This window comes from Microplitis mediator, chromosome 9 (genome assembly GCF_029852145.1).
Source record: "Microplitis mediator isolate UGA2020A chromosome 9, iyMicMedi2.1, whole genome shotgun sequence".
Lineage (NCBI taxonomy): Eukaryota > Metazoa > Arthropoda > Insecta > Hymenoptera > Braconidae > Microplitis > Microplitis mediator.
In genome coordinates, this window is record NC_079977.1 from 6,531,990 (window position 1) to 6,554,125 (window position 22,136).

At 34.0% G+C, this 22,136-nt stretch overlaps 1 protein-coding gene across 1 annotated transcript in view; it reads right to left on the minus strand.

Moving 5' to 3' along the window:
- LOC130674126 (protein dachsous) overlaps window positions 1–22,136 on the minus strand; it is a 191,408-nt gene that overhangs the window by 31,054 nt on the left and 138,218 nt on the right. Inside the window, exons 2-3 of the mRNA XM_057479383.1 lie at window positions 14,599–14,779; window positions 12,906–13,394 (exon numbers count right to left, since the gene is read on the minus strand). Of these exons, the coding sequence (XP_057335366.1) occupies window positions 12,906–13,394; window positions 14,599–14,779 (670 nt within the window). The remainder of the gene's footprint in view (window positions 1–12,905; window positions 13,395–14,598; window positions 14,780–22,136) is intronic.

The window sequence follows — 22,136 nt, forward strand, 5'->3', positions numbered from 1 at the left end:
TAATCTATTACCTGCTGCGACTCGATTATTTTCCCACAGATTCCAACATCCCCGCCATAAAAATTATAATTCATAATCATTAATTATCTTAATAAATTATAATCTATTGTAATTAATTTATACCCAATCTATAGATTACTAATCGTGATATCTATATTTGTATCAATAAATTGCTTATGCTCTTGATCTTGGTCTTTGTCTAGGTCTGGGTTTTATGTTATATTATCATTATCATATATAATTATATCAAACCCAGCTTCTTACAAAACAGTAATCATGTTTTTTACGCTTACACTATACCTTTTTATGTGTCCACCTACGTATGGTTCACGCAAGTAAACCCCCCGTGAACTTAATCGACACGAATATTATTTAGTTCGATTCAATTCTATTATAAATTTTTAAAGAGCTGTTAAATGGATTTGTGATCGGTGATCGTTGATCGTTGATCAGAATCATAATTACGGTCATCATGTTGATGATCATGATGATGATGATTTATGAGACGTAAGTAAAAGCAAATTGCGGAAGTTGGATACATACGTGTCGATCAGAATACACTCCTTTTACTATTCTATATAATATATAAATATATAATATAATATATATACATATATATGATGAAAACTGATGACGATGATTAAATGAGAAATAAGCTACAGGATATCAGAGCTTCATTTCACGTTTACTTGGACATGATCTTTATATGTTTGTGTATATGTATATAATAAATATAGGTACATAGTATCGATCATAATCGATACAAGGCGAGAATATAATCACATAGATCATAATTTATCTTCTACACAACGTCAACATGGGTGAACATAACTCAACTATCTTAAGCATTATTTTCAACATACGATACATTTATGTGTATAATTCTACTATTATTTATGCTTTGGCAACTGTTGGTTCTACATGTGTGGTAAAATGGACCAACTGTTTTATTTTTATGCTAATTTATTTATAAAGGAATTCAATTTTTTATTTTTTATGCCTGAGAATTCGGACTAGACTTTAATTCGGCGGATCGTAAAAAAATTTAACAGAATACTTTGAACAAGGATTGAGATAAAAATGACTAATTAATGATTGATTAGCGATTACTGATTTTTAACTACAAGTTATTTAATAAATATGGATGATAAATTTAAACATCAATCGTGTAATAACACCAGAATGTTTTTTTTTAAGACAGTGGAAACTAAAAACATACATTGCTACAATTTTTACCGAGTATTCGGTGACACTAGCAAATAAACCGGCGTCGCAACTTGGAGATCAGTGACATGGTAACGTCGTCGGTCGGTACTCGGTACATAAGCCTTAAAGATACTCTCTCGTTTTACGTACATACGTGCTCAGCATAATTTATAGGGCGCTATTTATATACTCCTTCATAGCTACTTTTTTTCTTAGTCTTGTCTCGTATTTTTATTTCCTCCCTTCTTCATACCCCTCTTTCTTAAAAATTTTTTCATTTATTGTTTTTTTATTTTATCTGTTACCATGTGGACATATATATATATCTTGAGAATCGATAAACATTACTGAGCAACAAGTAAATACCGCAACATCCAAGATATCAGAAGACACATAAAGACGCGTTCAGAATCGGGAAATGACACTGAGCTTAAATATTATAAAAACAGTTTTTTTTTTCTCCACAAACTCTCGGAGGACTAAAAGACTACAGATGCCTTTCTAAGAGATTATAAGCATTTAAACTCCCCCGTATAATTACGTATAAATTATATATCAGAGAAATCAATTCTCCTTGTAGGGATAAACCGAATTCCAACGTGTCACCTTTATTTGTTTTTTGATATTTTATAACAAATAACAAATAAATTGTTCAATTGACAGAAATGGTCAACATTTTTTACTAATATACAAGTACTATTTAATTAGTCCAGTAATTATTGTACAAATTAATCACTGCTCAGATTAAAAGTAAATTTTTTTTCGGAGACTTCTAAAACTCATAAGTCTCAGGCGTTTGAATATTAAGGGAGACCGCGGGTGTGAAATTAAAAAAAATCAATTTTTTTTCGCATATTTCGATACTCTATAGCTTAAAAAAAAACATACTACAATTTCAAGTCGATATCTCGAATACTTTTTTTAAATTACAGGCATCTGAAGAAGAGCCGCTTATCGGTTCTCAAAAATACACTTTTCAAAATTGCATCTATAACTCGAAGACAAAGCATCCGATCAATTTGATTTGAATTGCAGCTTCTTTTATATATATTTCTACATACCCTGAACCTTCAGTTTTTCGATCGAATCAAAAATGTAATTTTGCCAGGCCAAAAACAATCAAAATTTCGCGCGAAATTTGAATTATTTTTTTAAACTCCGCCATTTTGTTAGATTTTAATTTTTTTCTTAGCCCGAGGGTCATGATACGGAAAATACCTTCTAGTTTAATAAACTTTTTTATTTTTTTTATTTCTGGCACTGCGCAGGTCGCTATCACTGGGAAGACTTTTTTTTTGAGCGGGAGATTGTGAATAACTCGGTGAATTTTGAACTTTTTGGTCCAAAAATTTTATCTTGTATTCATTATATATCCACAAATATCTCGGGTCAAAATATCTAGCCTCAATCTAGCCTCATCGAACTCACAATCCAGTCTCACTGACTAAAAAAAGCATTTTGAGCCTCAAATGATGTTCAAAAAGTATCAATGAGCCTCAAATGGTGATTAAAGAGCCTCAAATTATACTAATCGAATTTAAATTTCATAGTCGAGTAGTAGGTTCATTTGAGACTCATCGAGGCTTCTTGAGGATCTTTGAGAATCATTTGAGGCTCAAAGTGCTTTCTTTACTCAGTGAGGCTGGATTGAGGCTTACTTGGGTTCAATGAGGCTAGATTGAGGCTAGGTATTTTGACCCGGGATATCTTTAAAACATTAAAACATTCCATGAAGTAGTTTTCTTTAAAAAAATTCCCAAAATCATCGTTTGTTCAAGCTGTCACACTAGTGGTCCCCCTTTAAGTCTTAATTTAATTTTTATTATCGTCCTAATTAATTTTGTTCTTATAAACTGCTTATGAAAATGCCAATATATTACAAAGAAAGCCAATTATATATAAAATAGTTAAATTAAGTACCTCGTTGGTAGCATTAGCCTAAGGCTTGCGCGACAAACTTGACACTCAGTACATTACACTCATTCTAACAAGTGCCTTAAGTATTTAAGCACAAGCGTAAAGTTATAAATAAAAATATATTTTTTGTTGTAATATATGAAGACGAAGAAAGATAGTGTCGCGTTAACTTGGTTATATAGAAGCGCTGAAGAAAGAAGCGTAGTCGGCACTTTAGCCTGCTTTAGCCACAACTCATTACCCGAGAGATTACCTGCGCTCCATGAAGTGCAACAGAGAAGCTTTTAAATATATATATGTATATATATATACTCTCTTCATCTTCTTACTTGTTCTCTTCTTTTGAGCATCTTGCCACGGCGCTGAGAGTATTTATCGGCCGAATAAATTACAATTGCGGTACGCGATTATTTTTATACTTTTTTTCTACTACAGTCTTTCATGCATATGAGACACGCACGGTAAAAAATAAAAATAATAATAATAAGGAATAAGTTTAAGAGGGGGTAAAAAGTTTTAAACGATGAGAGATAGAAAAATAAAAGATGATGAAATTGAGGACCTCTAGCACAACGTGAGGTTGTCCCTCCAGGGTGCCACGTGGGTGTAACGAAGACAAATCGTTTGCAAATTTCGACGATTCGAAAAATAATCGAGTCCTTCTTTTAAAACTCACGACTATATCACGCAGTGCATTTTTTTTTCTTCGTACGCGTGATACCATTTGCCCAATCACCTTTTTTATTTAAACTTTTTTTAATTAAAGAATCGCGTTTAAGATGAGATTGCTAAATATTTTTTTTTATTTATCGACCAAACACAACTACAGTGTCACGACATGGTAATAAGTAAAAAAACAGTACCATGTAATTACGTGTCGGTAATTTTTGAGTCTATTTATAATTTATCAGACTAAAAATGATGTAAATGCTAAATTAAGTGTCTAATTTAAAGGCGTCGGTGTAAGAATGCAAGTGAGTATGTGTCGATTGTGGAGTAAAAAAGAGATTGTAATTAAATAATGATGATTAACTTGAGTTAATAAGTGTAAGCTAAGTAAGTAGAGAGGAAAAATAAAATAAAAAGAATAATAATAAGAAGAAGAAAATTTTCTTCAGTCGTATAACTACGGATGACGATGAATGCGATGAAGAAGCGATACCGCGGCAAAGGAACGCTGTCGCCGACGGGGGTCCCACTCGTTCTTATTTTCTTAAACTCTTGTTCTTTCTCTTAGACGTCTTCGCTTCATCGCTAAATTCTTTTACCCTGATTTAACTTTATACTTAGTGTGTTTTACTCTTCAGACTTGGTTGTATATATATATATAAATATATAGATGGTTTTATTTTATATATTGTTTCGTAGTCACGGTAACTTTATGACTATATCGACATAACACTTTAATGCCTCGTCGTGACATCGATACGCTTTATTATGATCGAACCCTCTGAAGATTATCTCCTCCTTTCTTCTTCATCTTGTTTTCCGTCTACTAATGTCTTTAATGCCCATTTAATAACCTTATTAATAAATAATATATTACACATTATATATAATGTATTAATTATTAATTTAAATTAACAAAAGGAGTTTATTTAATGCAGAGCAATTTATTTACTAGCAGTTTTTTTTATGCAAACTTTAAAATTTACATGGAGAAATTATTGTAAAAAAATCAAAGTTATGCAGCTAGTTAAATCCTCTACAAAAAAAAGTATTACGACATTTTTGCGTAGATCTAATTATTTCGGTGTAATTAATTTTCACAAATTATTATTAGACCAATTGATTCCTTATTTATTTCCCCTATAATTCTAAAATTATCGGATGTACGTCAATGAGCCTTCAAATTTTTTCTGTAACAAATTAAATTTCCTACAATTTTTGTTAGAAACTTTTTTGATACACAGAAAAAAAAAAATTTTTGATTGAAAGTAAATATTCTTGAATCAAGAGTTTTTTAGAAAACCTCAATTTTCTCGGAAAAATCTTCTCTCTTAATTTGAATCAGTGAAATTCTACGGGTAAACTAGTGAATTTCAATGGCGGACGTAGCTACTGATTTAACAGTGAGAATTTCCACTGATTTACCAGTGAGTTTCACTGATTCAACAGTGAGCTGATATAATTTTTATCATAACCCAACTTATACACATAGGGCATGATTATTTAGATAAAATAATTAAATTAAAAACATATTTACGCGAATTTACTTCATTTAACTTCTATTGCATCAACTGTATTAAAATTATTCAAAGTAATGTGGAAGGAAACTGCACTTCGAACTCTTCGAAATTTTACAAATATAATGGACGATTATTTTGAAAATTATCAAGGCTTGGAGAATAGCTTAAACTAAAAACATAATATAATTTATGTAAAAAAGAAAATGCAATAATAAGGTCACAATTTGGCTTGAAATCTATTAATTAATTCAATTGTCATTAACAAACAAACATCAGGTTATGTATAACTTGGTATAACTAATCATAGGTCGCTGTTGACAACGGACACTCGAGGTACTTAAATTTCACACTGGTTTGAATCAGTGAATCAAATACTCACTGATTCACCAATGACTTTTTTACTCACTGAATGAACCAGTAGATTTCTCACTGATTTAAATTAAAAGAGTTGACTTGGTTCCCAAAAACGTTTATTGTCATTCAAAATATTTTCTTGACTCAAGATAACTTTGTTTTCTGTGTACAATTTATAGCTTCGTTACAAAATTCTATTAGAAAATAAATTTCTAATTTCTAATTTAAGAAAAAAAGTTATATCTGTTCTTTGTACTGACGCGAAATAAATATTTATAAAAGTTAATATAAGAAAAAAATATTTTGTTTCAATTTTCAAGTTATTGCAGTTCGAAAAAAAACTTTTTACTTTATAAGTTATACATTAAAAATTCCTAGTGTTAATTTTTTTTCCAGATCTACTGTGTAAAGGTTACAAAAGTTGAATAGAAAAAATAATTTCCTACACGTGAGTTTATTTTTATATTTGCTCGAATTCCGCGGAGACTTCAATTCGCGGGGACTTTAATGTCCGGAGATTCAAATGCGTGGTAAGTTTGTGCGATAGTAAATTTTACCTTTTAATTTTTATTTCAATTGAAGTCAATTGTCTTTAAACAAAACTCGTATTTGTTTACTACTTTACTAAAATAAAATTTTTTAAAATTTTGATTCAAAATGCCCATAAATGAAATAATTTAATCTCAAGTTAAATTTAAAAAAATTCCCAGTGGCAAGAGGTCGTGTATAAGTTGCGATTTGCATCCGGCAATAAACAGCCGTCGAAAATGATATAGGGATGTTGGTGATGGTGGTGATGCCGATGGTACCGAGTCGGTTCACATCGTGGGGAGCCACCAGGTATTATCATACAAACCGGCAGGACTCTCTCTTGAGATCTCACCAGCTCCTTTCTCTCCTCCATATCTCTTTATATTTTTTTATCCACAATATTTATTCATTTATTCAATTTTTATTTTAGCGACACACTCTTTTATCTGTTAAACTCTTTACTCTCAACTCTCTTTAAATTCTCACTGAGTTGCATTAAATAATTATTTTAAAGTCATAATTCATTTTTTAAAATTCCGACTCTGATTCCGAATCAGACTTTGAATCAGGATCAAAATCAGCAAACAGTAAAAATATGTTTTAATTGTGTGCTAAGTATGTAGTCTAGATATATATATATATTTTTTTTTTAACAGTCGATACAATGGTATAAAAGAGAATGTTGAAAAGAAAAAAATGTTTTTTATATATGAGAAATAAAAAATAAAATTATAAAGTTAAAAAAAAAATCTGGCGGGTTTTTTATTCACGTACTGAGAGAAGAAGCAGGTGAGTGAAATGACAAGCGAAAAGAAGGAGTAACTAAGAAGAATAAATAAAAAATAAATAAATAAATAAAAACGTATAAGTAGCTAAGAACAAGAAGAGTAAAAGCAAGAGGTAAAAGAATAATCGAATGAGATGGAATGGAATGGAAGATGACTAAGAGAAAGAGAAAGAGGAGGATGAGAATTGCATGGAAGCTGGTGATACGGCAGAGGCAGAGGTAGAGGCAGAGAATAAAGAATACGTATACGAATTTCTTGGAATGGAGTTACGCAAATTAGAGTTTGCTGGAGAGGATCGTCCAGGCTGAGCCCGGATCGCAGGACGTACGACTCGGGCCTATCTCGGTGATCTTCAGATGCACAAGTTGAGGTTGAGAGTAAGAGAGCAACAAACTTAATATAATGTTAAATGTATGCGGAGATTGTATAAGAGAGAGAGGAGAGACTCAAGTTAAGTAAAGGCAGTCGAATAGTCCGGACACTGGAGACCGCGGGTTTAGATTTGTTTCGAATGCGCCGCGGGATTCGCCGGCTCTGTTTCTACGGTTGTATTAAATCTGGAGTCTGGAGTCTCACAAGTTAAGTCTGGGCTCGAGACTCTGGACCCTGGAGTTTCTGCAAGTGACCAGGAGTTTTAAAGAGTCCACACTTTAAATTTGCAAGTCGCGGTGAAAGCATGGCCCAAGGGACTTTACATGAGGTCCACTCGCTGTTCTCTGTATGAGAGTTGCAAATATATATGAGTGAGACTTGGTTTTATTTTTAAAATTCGTTTTTTGAATCTGGCTGGTGTGAGTGAGTATTTGCTGAAAACCTTCTTCCCGAACTTGAACGAGCCATTGATCTGTTGAGACCCAAAGCATCGACGTATATCTATATACATTGTATGTTTTTGCTGATGACTATCGTTAGTTTGTTTATGAAGCTGATTAATCGCGGCTGACAATGACCTCTGGATCCGATAAAAGAAAGTTTAATGCTTATTTGTACGGTAGGAAAATTTTTATTGTGAGAACAGTAGCCATCTAGCGGCAAAGATGATTTAAAGTTTTAATTTTAACTTGAGTTTTTTACAGTAAAAGGTTTTTAATAAATTTTGTTTAATGGATTCCACGAAAAAAAGTAAATTTTTTAAATATTTTCACGTATGAAAATGAAAACAAATTAATTTATAAAAATAGAGTTTCCAGATTTTTAAACAAAATATATGCAAGTTACAATACTCTAGCAGTTCGACTTTAAATGACAGGGTTTAACAAAATAAGCAGCAAGTTTACAGCCGTGTTGTGTTTATTCTGCTGGGCAATTAATATTTTTGTAGAGGACATGTGTTTAGATCATACAGACTTAATACTTTACACAGAAATTTTGTGCATTTGTGTTCAAAATTATTTGGTTAAATTTTTTGTGTTGATTTTCAACACAGAAATCTGTTAATTAAACACAAACCGTTTGTGTTATTTTACTTTAACTGATTTTTTATGTTAAATAATTAGAAAATCTGTAATGTAACACATTTCTGAGTTATTCGAAAATTAACACAAAGTTTGTGTTGTTTAGCTAAACACCCCCGCGCGTTTCTTCATTACTGTAACCAAGCAAAGCATTGTAGCAGCATTGTCTGCAAGAAAACTTGGATTATAATTGATTTACAATTAAATATAATCATAGATAACTTTAATATTTTAATGACCAGGTTCAACGATTTTTTTATTCTCATTTTACGGGAGGATAATTTATAGCTCCGTTTTTTAGAAAAATCACAGAAAATCGAACTAATTGTTTGCTAAATTGACAAAAGTTGTACTAAGGGTAGATCAGTTTACTTGAGTTGGTTCGGTTATGTGTTTATATTTATTAATTAATTTTAACACAAAAAGTCTGTTAAATTTACACAAATTTTCTGTCAAAATAACAGATTTTGTGTTCAATTATTCAACATAAAATTTGTGTTAAAGATCAACACAAACGCAATGCCTTAAATCGACACAAAAATTTGTGTAGACCCTTTGCAACACACGATTTGTCTTGAATTTAACACAAAATTTCTAACTGTGTCCTGATATTTATTTAAAATTCTACAGGGCGTTTAAATTCACGCGCCGAAACTTATGAAGAATTTTCCGACTAAAATAGTCTTAATTAAATATCTAAAGCATCGTTCGATCACAGACAATGCAAGACAATGTATATCAAGATACGATAGCAGACTTTTGTCTGGTCGTTTCCAGTCCGGTCCAGTCCGACAACGTTGGCTAAGAGGCGGCGGTAATATTTAAAGTGTATGCAAAGAGTCGAGACTACAGGGCCGAAGATGCAGCAGGAGCAGTAAGAGTTAACAGTAGGGAGACAAAAAGACTGGACAATGGCAGCTTGCGTTCGGATGCCCGGAATCCGACTCACGAGGATTTATGTGACCTCGAGATGTGTCTTCTTCCTCTACCACCTCATCCTCATCCTCCTCATTCTCAAGCTCGATCTCTCATGCTCTGCATCTTTCCCTTGTCTCTCTACTCGGACTCGCGTACATACCCACAGATGAGACTTTAAGACGATACTCCCACGTTTATCCTTATAACGTCGTCCCATCTGCTCTCGCTGTTTAACAATCACCAGATCTCAAGATTTTAAACATCAACAAAATTACACTCCCAACTCTATATTCCTTAATCTTCCGTACCTTTTAATGAACTCTATTTATTCTTATATCATATACATACATACATACACACATGCACACAATTTATACTAAGCCAGTATATCAATCGTGAATTATTTATTCATGACTATTTATCTACATAGGTTGTCGTACTTAATGTTGCCTCTGAATAAGAATTAAAAAATAAATAAATAAATGCCGGATCAAAAGACTGCTGGTAGATATTAATGCTCGTAAATCATCATATCGAGTTTAATTTTTCTTGTAAAACATGTGTGGAGTCTCTCCTCTCTCGTAAGATTTTTATTTACTGTTTGTAACTATATACTACCTCTACCTGTACTATATATATGTTATACAGTATATATATATATATATATACATATTTAATACAACAAAGTGTCACTGGGTTACTGAATGCACTTTCTCTTCACTAAGTAGGAGCGGTCTTTGCCAATAAAAAATGATAAGTAAAAAAATATATTTTTGTAAAAAATTATTTTGCATTTTTTAGCTGGTAATCGTGACGTGTACGTTGATATACAGGATGATTGAGCCGATAAAGAGGATAAAAAGGAGAAAAGAAAGCTAATCAATTCTTATTACTATATAATTTATATCGGAATCGAGATATAGGTCGTACGGCGTGAGCAGATTTTTAAAATATTTATGTTTGTTTCATTAAAGTAAGATGTTGAGGAAAGTCATAAAAAGTTTGAGATCTTATGTGTGTATGTGTGTGAGTGGAACTGGGGTCTTGCTCTTTTCACTTTTCGTGGCGGGTTTAATGTAAAAAGGCATGAAAGATGTGCCGGTGAATGAGTAAATCCGATAATCGTGGAAAGTTTTGTCGTAACGATGAAAGTCGCTTTTGTGTCCATAATTTGCTTGGAATAATTATAGTTAAGTTCACTGAATTGTTTACTGTAGACTTTAGTAAAATAAGAAGAGGCTGCCGAATTATATTAAAAAAGACTTTTTTTAAGTATCTTTTTAATGATAATTTTTAAAATAATTCTCAATAGAGTCCATCTTCAAGATACTGTGGAACTTATAGAGAAAGGATTTTGGTAATTTATTTGTAATTACAGTTCTTAATTTGTTAAGGTACGTGTTAACAGACCAATGGAGGTGATTGTAAACAAGAATTAAAAGTGAAGTTTTGGACAAAGGCACGGAGAGAATTTTATAGTAAAAGTTATCATCTAGTTGTAAGGTACCCGCGGGTAATAAGGGCTAAGTGACAGAAATGATATTAAAAATAACCGCCTCCGCTAAAGGCTACTTTAGTAGAAGGGTCTTGCATATAGATGTTACGACAAGTTTATAGAGTCCCGATACCACGTTCCTTGTCTTCTATATTTCATCATCTGTCATATGATGTCGTAGCGCAGAAGAAATCATAAAAAACAATTTAGTCTTCTGACTCTTAAAAAGGATACTGATAGTTTTAAGTACCATTTCGAATAGTGGGAATTCAAAATTTAGTATCGTAGATAGCATAACAAAATTTTCTCCATGTATATAAAAATGAATGAAAAAGTATTAATCATAAGAATTATAATCTCTAGTTCATAGAATTAGTCATGTATATATTTTGGACTTTTATGAACTGTGTAAACGATTTAAGACAAGTAGTCGACGAAAAAGTTTTAAGTGAGAGTAAAGCAGTTAACGTTCAGTTGATTTCCATTATTCATGAATTAATAATTCATTACGGTGACGAATAAGAAGACGAATAAATAATTCTGATAAAAAAAAGAGGATCATAAAGATGAATCTGGTGCAGGTGGTCCTTTTACACAAAGAAATCGCGGCACCTTGAATCCGTAAAGGTAAACGTATTTAGATTTAAAGGTGTAGTCTGGGCAAAAACTCTTAACCGTTTATACATATATAAATGTATCGGTTCTGCGTTTAAAGCCACAAAGATATTCCTTCCTACTACAATCCTTTCATGAAGTTAAAAGTTTGTTGTGAGAAAGAACCGAGGGAAGACGTAAATAAATAAAAAGGACGAGAGAAGAGGACGGGAATAAGGACGAGGACGAGAACGAGGATGAGGATGAGGATGAGGAGGAGGCAGCGTGTATCCGTGTTTCCACACTGGCGGTACATCCGATGTAAGATACGGCGCGTCACGACCTGGGTTTACCGCGCGCGCTATATACTGGCATGCATCCAATGTGTAAAGTGTGCTTTTTAACGTACGGCCAAATGTATATCCTGTGATATTATTATAGGCAGCATACCTTCTGAAAAGCATGCCATGCCATACCATGAGAACGGTACTTTAGGTGTAGTGCATTACCGCGCTTTCCAACACATATATACACGTTCCTTTCTTCCTTCTCTAGCCTATTGTTTTTTTGAACGCGTTTATAAGCGAACCAGCGTTGAATATCAATTTTTATGCTCGTGTTCATTGTTTTCTATGTTCCTATGGTTCATGATCTTGTTCCTTTTCTATTATTTCGCTCGTTGAAAGATTTTTGATGCGCTTATAATGACATGAGGATTTCTCACCGCATTTATCATCAATTCATTGAATAAAATAAAAGCAAATAAAATTTTATCCTCCGTATCGATAATATTTTATTATTTAGAATTTATTCGTACCTCAGTTCACATTATGAATACACGGCGCCTGATCTTTATCGACTTGTTTTATTTAATTCATCAGCATCACCACCGGATACTCTTAAGCTGTATATTTATAGATTTTTATTTATGTTCATATTTATGGGCTCTTCATCATCGGTGAGATAATCATCACATTGTCATAATACTTGACAATATTTGACATTACTAACTGATACGATTAATATCTAATGGTTTAACATCTGTATTTGCGAACGGGAATTATTTAATTGAGATGAGTCAATAAGTCGGATTCAATGGGATGTAAGACAATTTATTTTTCGTGTCAGTGAAAGTCATTTCTAAGAGATTCAAAATTGCTAAATACGATATTCTTTTTTTTTTTCATTTCGCTTCACCTTCTATTGAAAATATTTTAGAATAATTTAATAAAAATTTCCCTCGATCTTCTCTCGTGACGTTGGTATGCTAACATGCTCGTGGAATACGTTTGGAGGAATCGTATTTTCTCCAGCATTAAACTAAGACAACGAACATTCACATCACTATTAAATCAGAAACAATGCCTCGAATAATCACATTTAAAGCAGCCCTAACAACCGATACAGCGAACTAAAAGATACTTATTCAAAATATTTAAACAAGTCATTAAAAACTTACCAGTAGCAGCAGCACCCGGAGCATCTCCAACAATGGCTTCTTTAACATCCCCGATAATGCTATTCTGTAGCACGTTTTCCCTGGCGCTGATGGCATATCTAGGCCGCTCGCAGATGGGTAATCGTTGACCCGCGGACACGCTCACTCGAACACGAGCATCAAGTAAACTCTTAAGTCCGCCAGCATCCGTCGCCGTGACATTCAATAAATGTACCGCGGATCTACCAAGTAAACTAGGTCGTGCCACTTGGAGATCACCTGTCACCCGATCGATCCTAAACAATCCGGCCTCATTACCTCCCGATATCCGATAAGCGACTTGCCCAAAGAGCCCCGCGTCAACATCTGTAGCAATAACTCTAACAATCGTGTCACTTGGCGGGGCGTCTGATCTAATCGTCGTGTTGTAATCCCGCGGATTGAATATCGGACGATTATCATTGACGTCGAGAACTTGGATCCTCACAATTGCCGTGGTGCTGAGTCCGCCTGAAACGAAAAATATAATAAACACGTTAGCTGACATGATTAATATTTAAAAATAGATTAGAAATTTTTTCATTAGTGGGTTAAGTTATTGAACGTTAAGTAATGCAGCCCGTTAACCAACTGGACATAAATCACTCTTTTTTTTTAAGCCAATCAACCTGATACTTTTTTTAAACCCTGGTTCTCTTGGCGTCAGCGGTAGAGATAGTGGTAGTGGTAGAGGTTGTGGTAGTGGTGCTTCTGCTGCTGGTGGTTCTTAAAGATATCGATGATGGTGAGAATACATATCCAGTCTGCTCCTGCGGCGCGAACCAATACGCACGTTGCAGCAATAATTCAAAGTGTTTCAATTCGGCTTTCTCGAGAATTCTCCTCTGGTACTGGCACTCGCACTCTTACTCGTACAGAAGATCGATCGCCTTACGCTTGAATTGGATCCAAAGCAATCTTTTATTTATATCTGATCGACAATATACATTATTCGCACGATAATGCATTTGCGCCGCAACCCAGTCCGTACAACGTAGCAAACCATAGAATAGAACAATCGAGCAGCAATTACTTGTAACAATACTCTAAAAACCTAAAAAGTATTTATAATTCGAATCATAGGATTCATAGTAATGAGCGCTAGATCAATGGGCTTCAGTCATTGTCCCTTCGAATAAGGCAGAGTACCAGTACCCAACCAGCTAGTCCTGATTTAAAATGCCCAGGAATACTTGTAACATAAATCATACAGCCTATTACAGAGCTACTACTAGATGTTAGCAAGCCGATAGCCGCACGCCGCGTCTGTTTCTTCCTTTTTTTTATCATCCTTTGCCTCTACCTCTACCTCTACCTCTACCTCTGCCTGTGAAACCCCGCTGCCTCTGGAACCCCGCATCAACTACACCATCATACCAGTTGCATCTCCCACATCCACCTTCGCCTTCAATACTACCGGCGGTGCTATTCTTCTAGCACCTCAACAGGAAAACGCATTGTTCGCACTCTTGCCTAACGAGTTTTTACTCAACAATCTGCGGGATCGCAAACCACTTGGAAATTCCCTTTTACCTTTTTACCCTTATAACCGACATTCTTTTTTCCTTATTCCTCTTCTTCCAAAGAGGGGAAACTTCAAACACGACTTAGATTCGCGATGATTAGTGTTCGATTCTGATTTTTGTTAATAATTTACAGTGTGATAGATACAAACCTCGATCTGTTGCTATAACTGGTACTTCCAAGTAAGAAGCAACCTCGCGATCCAACGCGGATCTCACGCAGATCTCGCCAGAATCGCTTCGCACGAAAAGCTGCTCACTGGCGAGTCGTCCTGCTGCCAGGGTGTAGTTCACCATCGAGTTCACGCCACAGTCGGGGTCCGTCGCCTGTACCTAGAAAATAAAACAACAATTTTAAATTAGTCAGGTTAATATATTACTTATTATTTTTTGTTGCTGCTTTTTTATTTTTTTTAAAACATGCTACGATAAATAATAATTAAATGTTAAATCGCTGGCAAGAATTTTTCTTTGGTAGCAAATTGTACTATGTCATTTATTTGTCGGCGGGAGGAGAGAGAGAGAGGAAGAAAGAGCTATAAGAGGTCCTGCAGACACAACTCAAGTTCAATTTCTCTTAATGTACCCGAAACGTTTGCGCTCGCGGACGTGCTGGATGGGCCCATTCATAATGCGAACGGTGACTAATTTCCAGCGGCTTGCGTTGTAAGCCAGATGAGCTATAGGCAGGAAGACCTTACCTTATATCTTTGCGTGTAAGTGTAAATTAGACTTTACCCTCTCCCACACGCGCATTAATAATCGACGGATTTTTTTGCATAGTGAGCGGAAATTATTTCGGCAATAGCCCGCGTTTCCGCAAACTTGGGCCCCGCTAATTCTACTCAATTGGGCGGAAATCGAAAAAAATATTGATGAATATTCATTCAGGCTCTAGTAAATTGGTTTATTTTTAGTGACCCATTAGGCTGTTTTAGCGGATGCTAATAATATTGATGGATTACAGAGCGACAGGCGGTTGCGTGCAATCGGGTAAATTTCTTGCACGTTCGGATTCCAAAAAAATTATTATAATATTTTGTATTAATACAAACAAGTACGGAAACAGGTAGAATGTTGTTTTTAAAATGTTGAAGAAATAATGATAGAATTTATTATTTAATTTCGTTTAAATCGCCTGAAGAATATTTTGATACTTTATAAAGTAAACGACGAGTATTTGCAACACTGTAACGATTTCGAATAAATTAACTGACTTGAAAATACTAAGAAAGACACAAGTTTTAAAGGAAGAGCTGCATACATTTTTTTTCGTCTTACTCAAACAATTTTCCCTGGAGCTGAACGCTGATGGTGGATCCAAGCAATCATGCTAATGAATTACTGCCGTGTGGTATCGGTTCCGATCTCGGCAGCTAATTCGACCAAGCTTCGGGGTGTTTTGCAAAATGTGGTTTCGGCTGACTTATTTCTTTCATCTCCAACCCCTCGGCTCTTCCTTCTTATTCACTTCTTTCCTACCAGAACTTTTGCTTATACATACTTTCGCTTCTGTATTGCTTCCTTTCGTCACCTTTTCGAAACCATTCACATGTTTGCAACAAAAAAGATTCAACTAAATGACTACCATCGTAATTGCTATCACGCATTTCAATATTTACTGTTATGTTACAGGGTGAGAGTCGTCTACACTCAGATTTAATTTACGAGGTGTTTTATTTTCTTTCGTTTTCTTTGCATTTGATGCAATGTCGCCATCTTTGGATTTATTTATCCGTTTCTTTCTGTTTACAAACCGATAGTCGGCGTCTTATGCGCGTCCAACAGGTACAAATTGTCTGGGATGCTAAAGTTATCGCAGTAAATCGCAGATGACTTGCAGGACGATGCACATCTGGTATGTTCATAATAAAAATTAAATAGTAATAATACGTTAAGTCAAAGTCAAGGGATCAAAACTATTTATTAAAAAATAATAAAATATAAAATGTTGAAAACTTTTTCGAATTTCAAAGTTATTTTATTAATTTTAAAAATAATTGACTTAAATTTATGATCAAATTTGAAATTTTGGTTAACCTCAAACTTAAACATCTGCGGCATCTTAACTCTATTTAAGATAAGCGCAATTTAACATGAATGTAGGAAGGGGGGGGGGGGGTCAAATGAACCACTCTTAAAACATCAGAAAGTTTAATCATTTTTAGCTAATTTAAGTTTATTGAACTTACTAAGGAACCCGAGTCAAAAAACAAATTCTACTTTAGCTCTCAAAAGCCTCAATGATAAATTGATAAGGAAATAGACATGTCTATTTTTACTTGTCGTTCTTAAATTATATAGTTCATTTTTTTCCGTGCAGTAAAATAAAACAGAATTTAATTTTGACCATAAATTGGACGTTTCGTCCCTTTATGGGAACTTTCTTAGCAACTTTATGGTCCAAAATTTATGGTCAAAATTAAAATCTAAGATTTAGTTTACTGTCCTCCTCCCTATGAATTCATCATTTTATTAAGTTGATCTAGACACGATTTTAAATTAAATATATTTTGTATAATCTTTTGCAGTATAAATTAAAAGCGTATTTTATAGAATTCCAAATATATACCAAAAATTATATTAAAATATTTATAACTTTAAAAAATGTTGAAGCAAATTGCGTCTCAATAATTGAATATCCTTTTTTGCTGAGAAGTATTTACGATAAAAAATAATTGAACCGAACTTTGATTAACTCATTTAAGAAAAATTTTAATTAAATCATTAAAAAATAAATTTGACGGGATGATTTCCGATTTTTAGATTTCCTGTAAAAAATTTTTTGTGGTCTGCATTTTATAGCCGCTTTAGTTTGAAAAAAACTTTTAGCTGGCTAATTTTTTCTCCATTATTATTAATAATGAATACGAGTTTATATGGACGCATTGCTGAATTCAATATTTTTACTGAAGGTTCTATTGCAGATATTTAAAAGTGGATTTTTGTAAACCGATTTATTTATAAAAATCTATAATAGCGTAAAAAATGGTTCGAATCAAGTATTGAGGCAGTTGTTAAAACGTCCTTGAGAATAAGACAGGGAAATAAATAAGTTGAAGACTTCTTTGGCATGATTCAGTACGCGTACTCGTACACGTCGCGATTCGTGAGTTTTTTTCGCGAAGGTAGAGGTTAAGTTTGAATAAGAGAGATGGAGATAGAATGGCAGTCTGGCAGAGGAGGATGTTCAGATGTTAAACTCGATTTATTTTACTTTCTGTGTTAGTCTTTCTGTGTGAGTGGTCACGCGGTATCGCGGTGTAGGCTGGTTCTGCTGGTGCAGACCGCGGGTTTTTGTCTCAACTCGAACAAGCTGGACAGATAGAGCTGTACGGGTAAGTCGAGAAGCCATCTCCGGTATTCTCGTCTCTTTAAGTGCCGGTGGAACTTTTACGTGAGACTGACAGTCCACGCTTTTGCTACAAATACATTTTTCCTTTTTGCTTCGCTAAGAATAGGAGGCTTCGAGCAATTAATTATTTTGTTTAGATGAATTATATTATTTTTATTGTTTAAAATTTTTTAAAAATCGAGGAACCTTTGGTTGGCACTTGGGAGTGGATCAGGAAAGAGGATAAAGGTTGAGTCACGATGTTGGATGAATCGCACAATTAGGTAGACGTGTATTCAGTTTGCATAAATAACATCGGTGTCCTCAGAGTAACTTACGCGTGGGTGGACTTCCGAAGAGAAGAAATAACCGAGGGAGCGAGAGTCTGTACATTCTTCATGTACACGCAGACTCTGGTTTTATCAATTATAAAAAAAGGATTAAAATAGTGTATGATAATGTTAATAATAAATTTAGAAAAAAACGTATATATGTATGTTTTCTATGTACGCTAGACGGTATATTATTTTTGAGTCGGAGTCGGAGTATCGACGACACGAGGACATAGATCGTGACTCGGGACATATTTACGTACTCAGTTATCTGGTCAATAAATGTCTTACATGCTGCGATCGGCGATTATAAGCGACACGTGGGTGAAGCTCATATAGTCTTCGAGTTAAGTCTCGTGCTTATAAAAGTCTTTCAATATTGCATCAATAGCTTCATTGAAAAATAACGTATTGACAGTCAATGGAAATGATGATAGCCTTAGGCTAGAATATTATCGCCTACACGTTTCTTGGAAATTAACGAATTTGCAAGTAACTTTTTTTTTTAATTAATTCAAACGATTAATAAAATTTATTTACTCAAATTATGTTAATGTCAATTTTTAGATATATCGATTCAAGATAATGTTCAATGTATCCAAATAATTAAAATCGGTGTTTAGAATTTTTATGGTGAAAATATTTAAATTTTTATAAAGTCAATAAATTCAATTTTGAGACATCGATTTAATAGATCGATATTCAACACCCGAGTCGAAATTTGAATCGTAAGTCGGACGTATTGGAGTCGAAATCGTCATCTAGATATTCAATGTTAAAAAAGATGGACAAAATCCATTTCCTTCAGCTTTCCTGTGGGGGAAATTAGTGGGTTGCACAATAAAAATACTCCCGCTTTTACATTATCCAGCTTACAGACTTGAACTTTAGCACAAATATTCTCAGCTATCTTAGAAATCCCCGAGCATCGTTATTTTTTTTTGAAAACTAACTCCGAGGAAGGTTTCAGTGAAGTCAACAATTAAAATGCTCGCGTTTTTTCCATTATTTGCCTTACAGACTTGAACTTTGGCATAAATATTTATTTATTTATTCATTCATTTACGCCAATCGATTATTTACATATTTTTAAATTTAATTTAAAGAAAAATAACAGTAACTAGAAACGATTACGGCTTCAATAGATACAAATATTGCACTATATGCTAATCAATTAGAACAATAATTTTTTTGCATTCGCTGAAAAAGATGATGGAGATTCACTGAAGAAATGAAGATTCGAAGAGTGCTGATTTACTAGCCTAGCAATTCTGTTCCTGGGCCCATTGTAAATGTAGTTTTTATTAGATTTATTGACTGATAGAAGCCTTCTTGTTCTCAGATGTGCACTAGAGCAGACCAAATTGAAATCAGCCAAAATTTCTGGCGAGTTCATCAATCCGTTGATAACCTTGAAAAAGAACGACAATATTCCCAACAATCTTACGAATTTTTCACCATCGCTATTTTTTATAAATTTTCCGTAAAAATAAATAATTAATTTTTTCATGAGTAAATAATTAATTAGTATTGATACGAAGCATAATAATAAGTAAAAATCCATTAATAGTGAGTACATAGCACGTGTACAAGAAAATGCAACTCACAGAATATGGCGCTTACAAGCTGCACCAGTCAACCAACTACAGATTCAACAGAGTGTACACCGTACTCGTCCTTTTACTCAACATACTAGTGTACTCAGTACGTTATTGCGTCTTGTCTAGCTAAGAAAAAATCCAGCAAACAAAAAAGCTAAAAAATAAAAAGCTTCAATACAAGTAAAGAGGGAAGTAAAGTGCGGACGTAAAGGAGAATGCACAATGCTACCATCCCAATGAACTCTATAGAGCCGTCACTCAATCTCCTTCGAGCACTCTGAGAGATTAACTGTCTCTTTCTCTATCCACCTCTTCTTACATCCACAACCTCCTCCTGCCTGCCCTCTTCCTCATCCTTATCCTCATCCTCTTTCTCTTTCTCTTCTATTCCATCATCAGAATTATCTTCACCTCTCTGTCTACTCTACTCTACCTAAGCCCTCTTCTTATTCTCGCCCACTTGCAGCATCGATGCTGGTGCTTGTGAGAATCTAATACAGAATACAGAGCCAGAGTTCAATAGGACCAAGCTACAGCCTCTCAACTACACGTCAAACCAAATTAATATTTTATTAATAGACAAAAATTTTTTTACGTTCCTCTCAGCATCTCAGCACTTTGCCAGCCATCAGAAACAATCAGACGTAAAAATATTTTAAAAAACCGATTTATCAACAATAGAACAAAATAATTCAAAGCATCGCTAAAAAAAATACTCGAGGATCCCAAAAATATCAATGGATTAAATGCTACTGATTTTTCAGTTTAATCTCTCCAGCGAATCTTAGTCCGTCTAAAAGAAGAAGAAAAAATACAAATTGTTACACCGTCTAATTAAAATAGTTTAAACCATAAATTTGTCAATATTTAATTTGCAATTAAATCCAGGCATATATATATAAATATATTTTTTTTATTTAAAACCTGTGAATTCCGTTAATGACGACGGTTTGTCACCTTGTCACTTGGGCCAGAAATATCGGCGTGTTAAGCGGACACTGAGGACATGCACCAACTCAGGTTTGGGTTGCCTTTCGGCACTTTTCTGTCCTCTTTGCTCTCAACTTCTCGGTTCGAGGTTCTGGTATCTCTTGGCTCGTCGAAAAGAGTCACGGTGAAGGAGTTAAAGGCGAGATACGAGTAACGGAAAAGAAATTAAACCAACGAGGAACGAAACGACGAGCTGAGAGCCAAAAGCTGACTCAAGCTATGGAACGAGATCGTTGAGACGACACAACTGAGTATAGAGTACTCGGTAAAAAAAAAGGTATATAAAACAACAAAAAGAATTTTAAAAACCACGAGTAAGGAACTTGAGATTCCATCGGAACAGCACGCACCAGAATGGAACACGAGCCCGATTTCAGAGACTTTACTTGCCAGAAAGGACTCCACCTTCTTCTTTCTTTCTTATTCTTCTTTACTATCCTGGTTCTTTTTTTTGGTCCTTGTAAGCCCTAAAGGGTTTACAGGCCTTTCCTATACTATATTCTATACACACATATATTTATATATTTATATATATACGTACCAAGTTTATTATTATTCGGCAACCGCCCACGCGTGGATCGATCTCCCTCAACATTTTTGTTATACCCAAAACAAGTCTCTCTCTTACTCTCTTTTTCTGTATTCTACTCATCGATATTGGCATATATATATATAAATATATGACGACTATCCCGGTGGGTCTTTTGGACGCGTGTGCAACAGTTAAGAAAGTGTTCCGCGTTCTTAAGCTTTTATTTATTTATTTTTACTTATGTTTTTTTTTAGTATAAATCAAGAATAAAAAAAAAGTTATTTATTAAGAAATAAATAAGAAACTGAAATAGTGATAAGTAGATAAATTATTCGAAAATTAACGGGTCGAATCCAGTTCATGATAATTAAATTCTTTTTTTTTTTTTTTTGAGGGGAACCACTAGTGTGACCGCTTAAAAAAAAGATGACTTTTGGGAATTTTTTTAAGGAAAACTACTGCATGGAATGTTTTGATGTTTCAAGGATATATTTGTGGATATATAATGAATACAAGATCAAATTTTTAGACCAAAGAATTCAAAATTCACCGAGTTATTCAAAATCTCCCGCTCAAAAAAAAGTCCCTACTGCAGTGATAGCATCCTGCGCAGTGTATGAAATCAAAAAAACCAAAAAGTTTATTAAAATAGAAGGTATTTCCCGTACCATGACTCCCGGGCTCAGAAAAAAATTAAAATTTAACAAAATGGCGGAGTTTTTATAAAACATTTCAAATTTCGCGCGAAAATTTGATGATTTTTGGCCTGGGAAAATTACATTTTTGATTCGATCGAAAAACTGAAGGTTCAGGGTATGTAAAAATATATAAAAAAGAAGCTGCAATTCAAATCAAATCGATCGGATGATTTGTCTTCGAGTTATAACTGCAGCAATTTTGA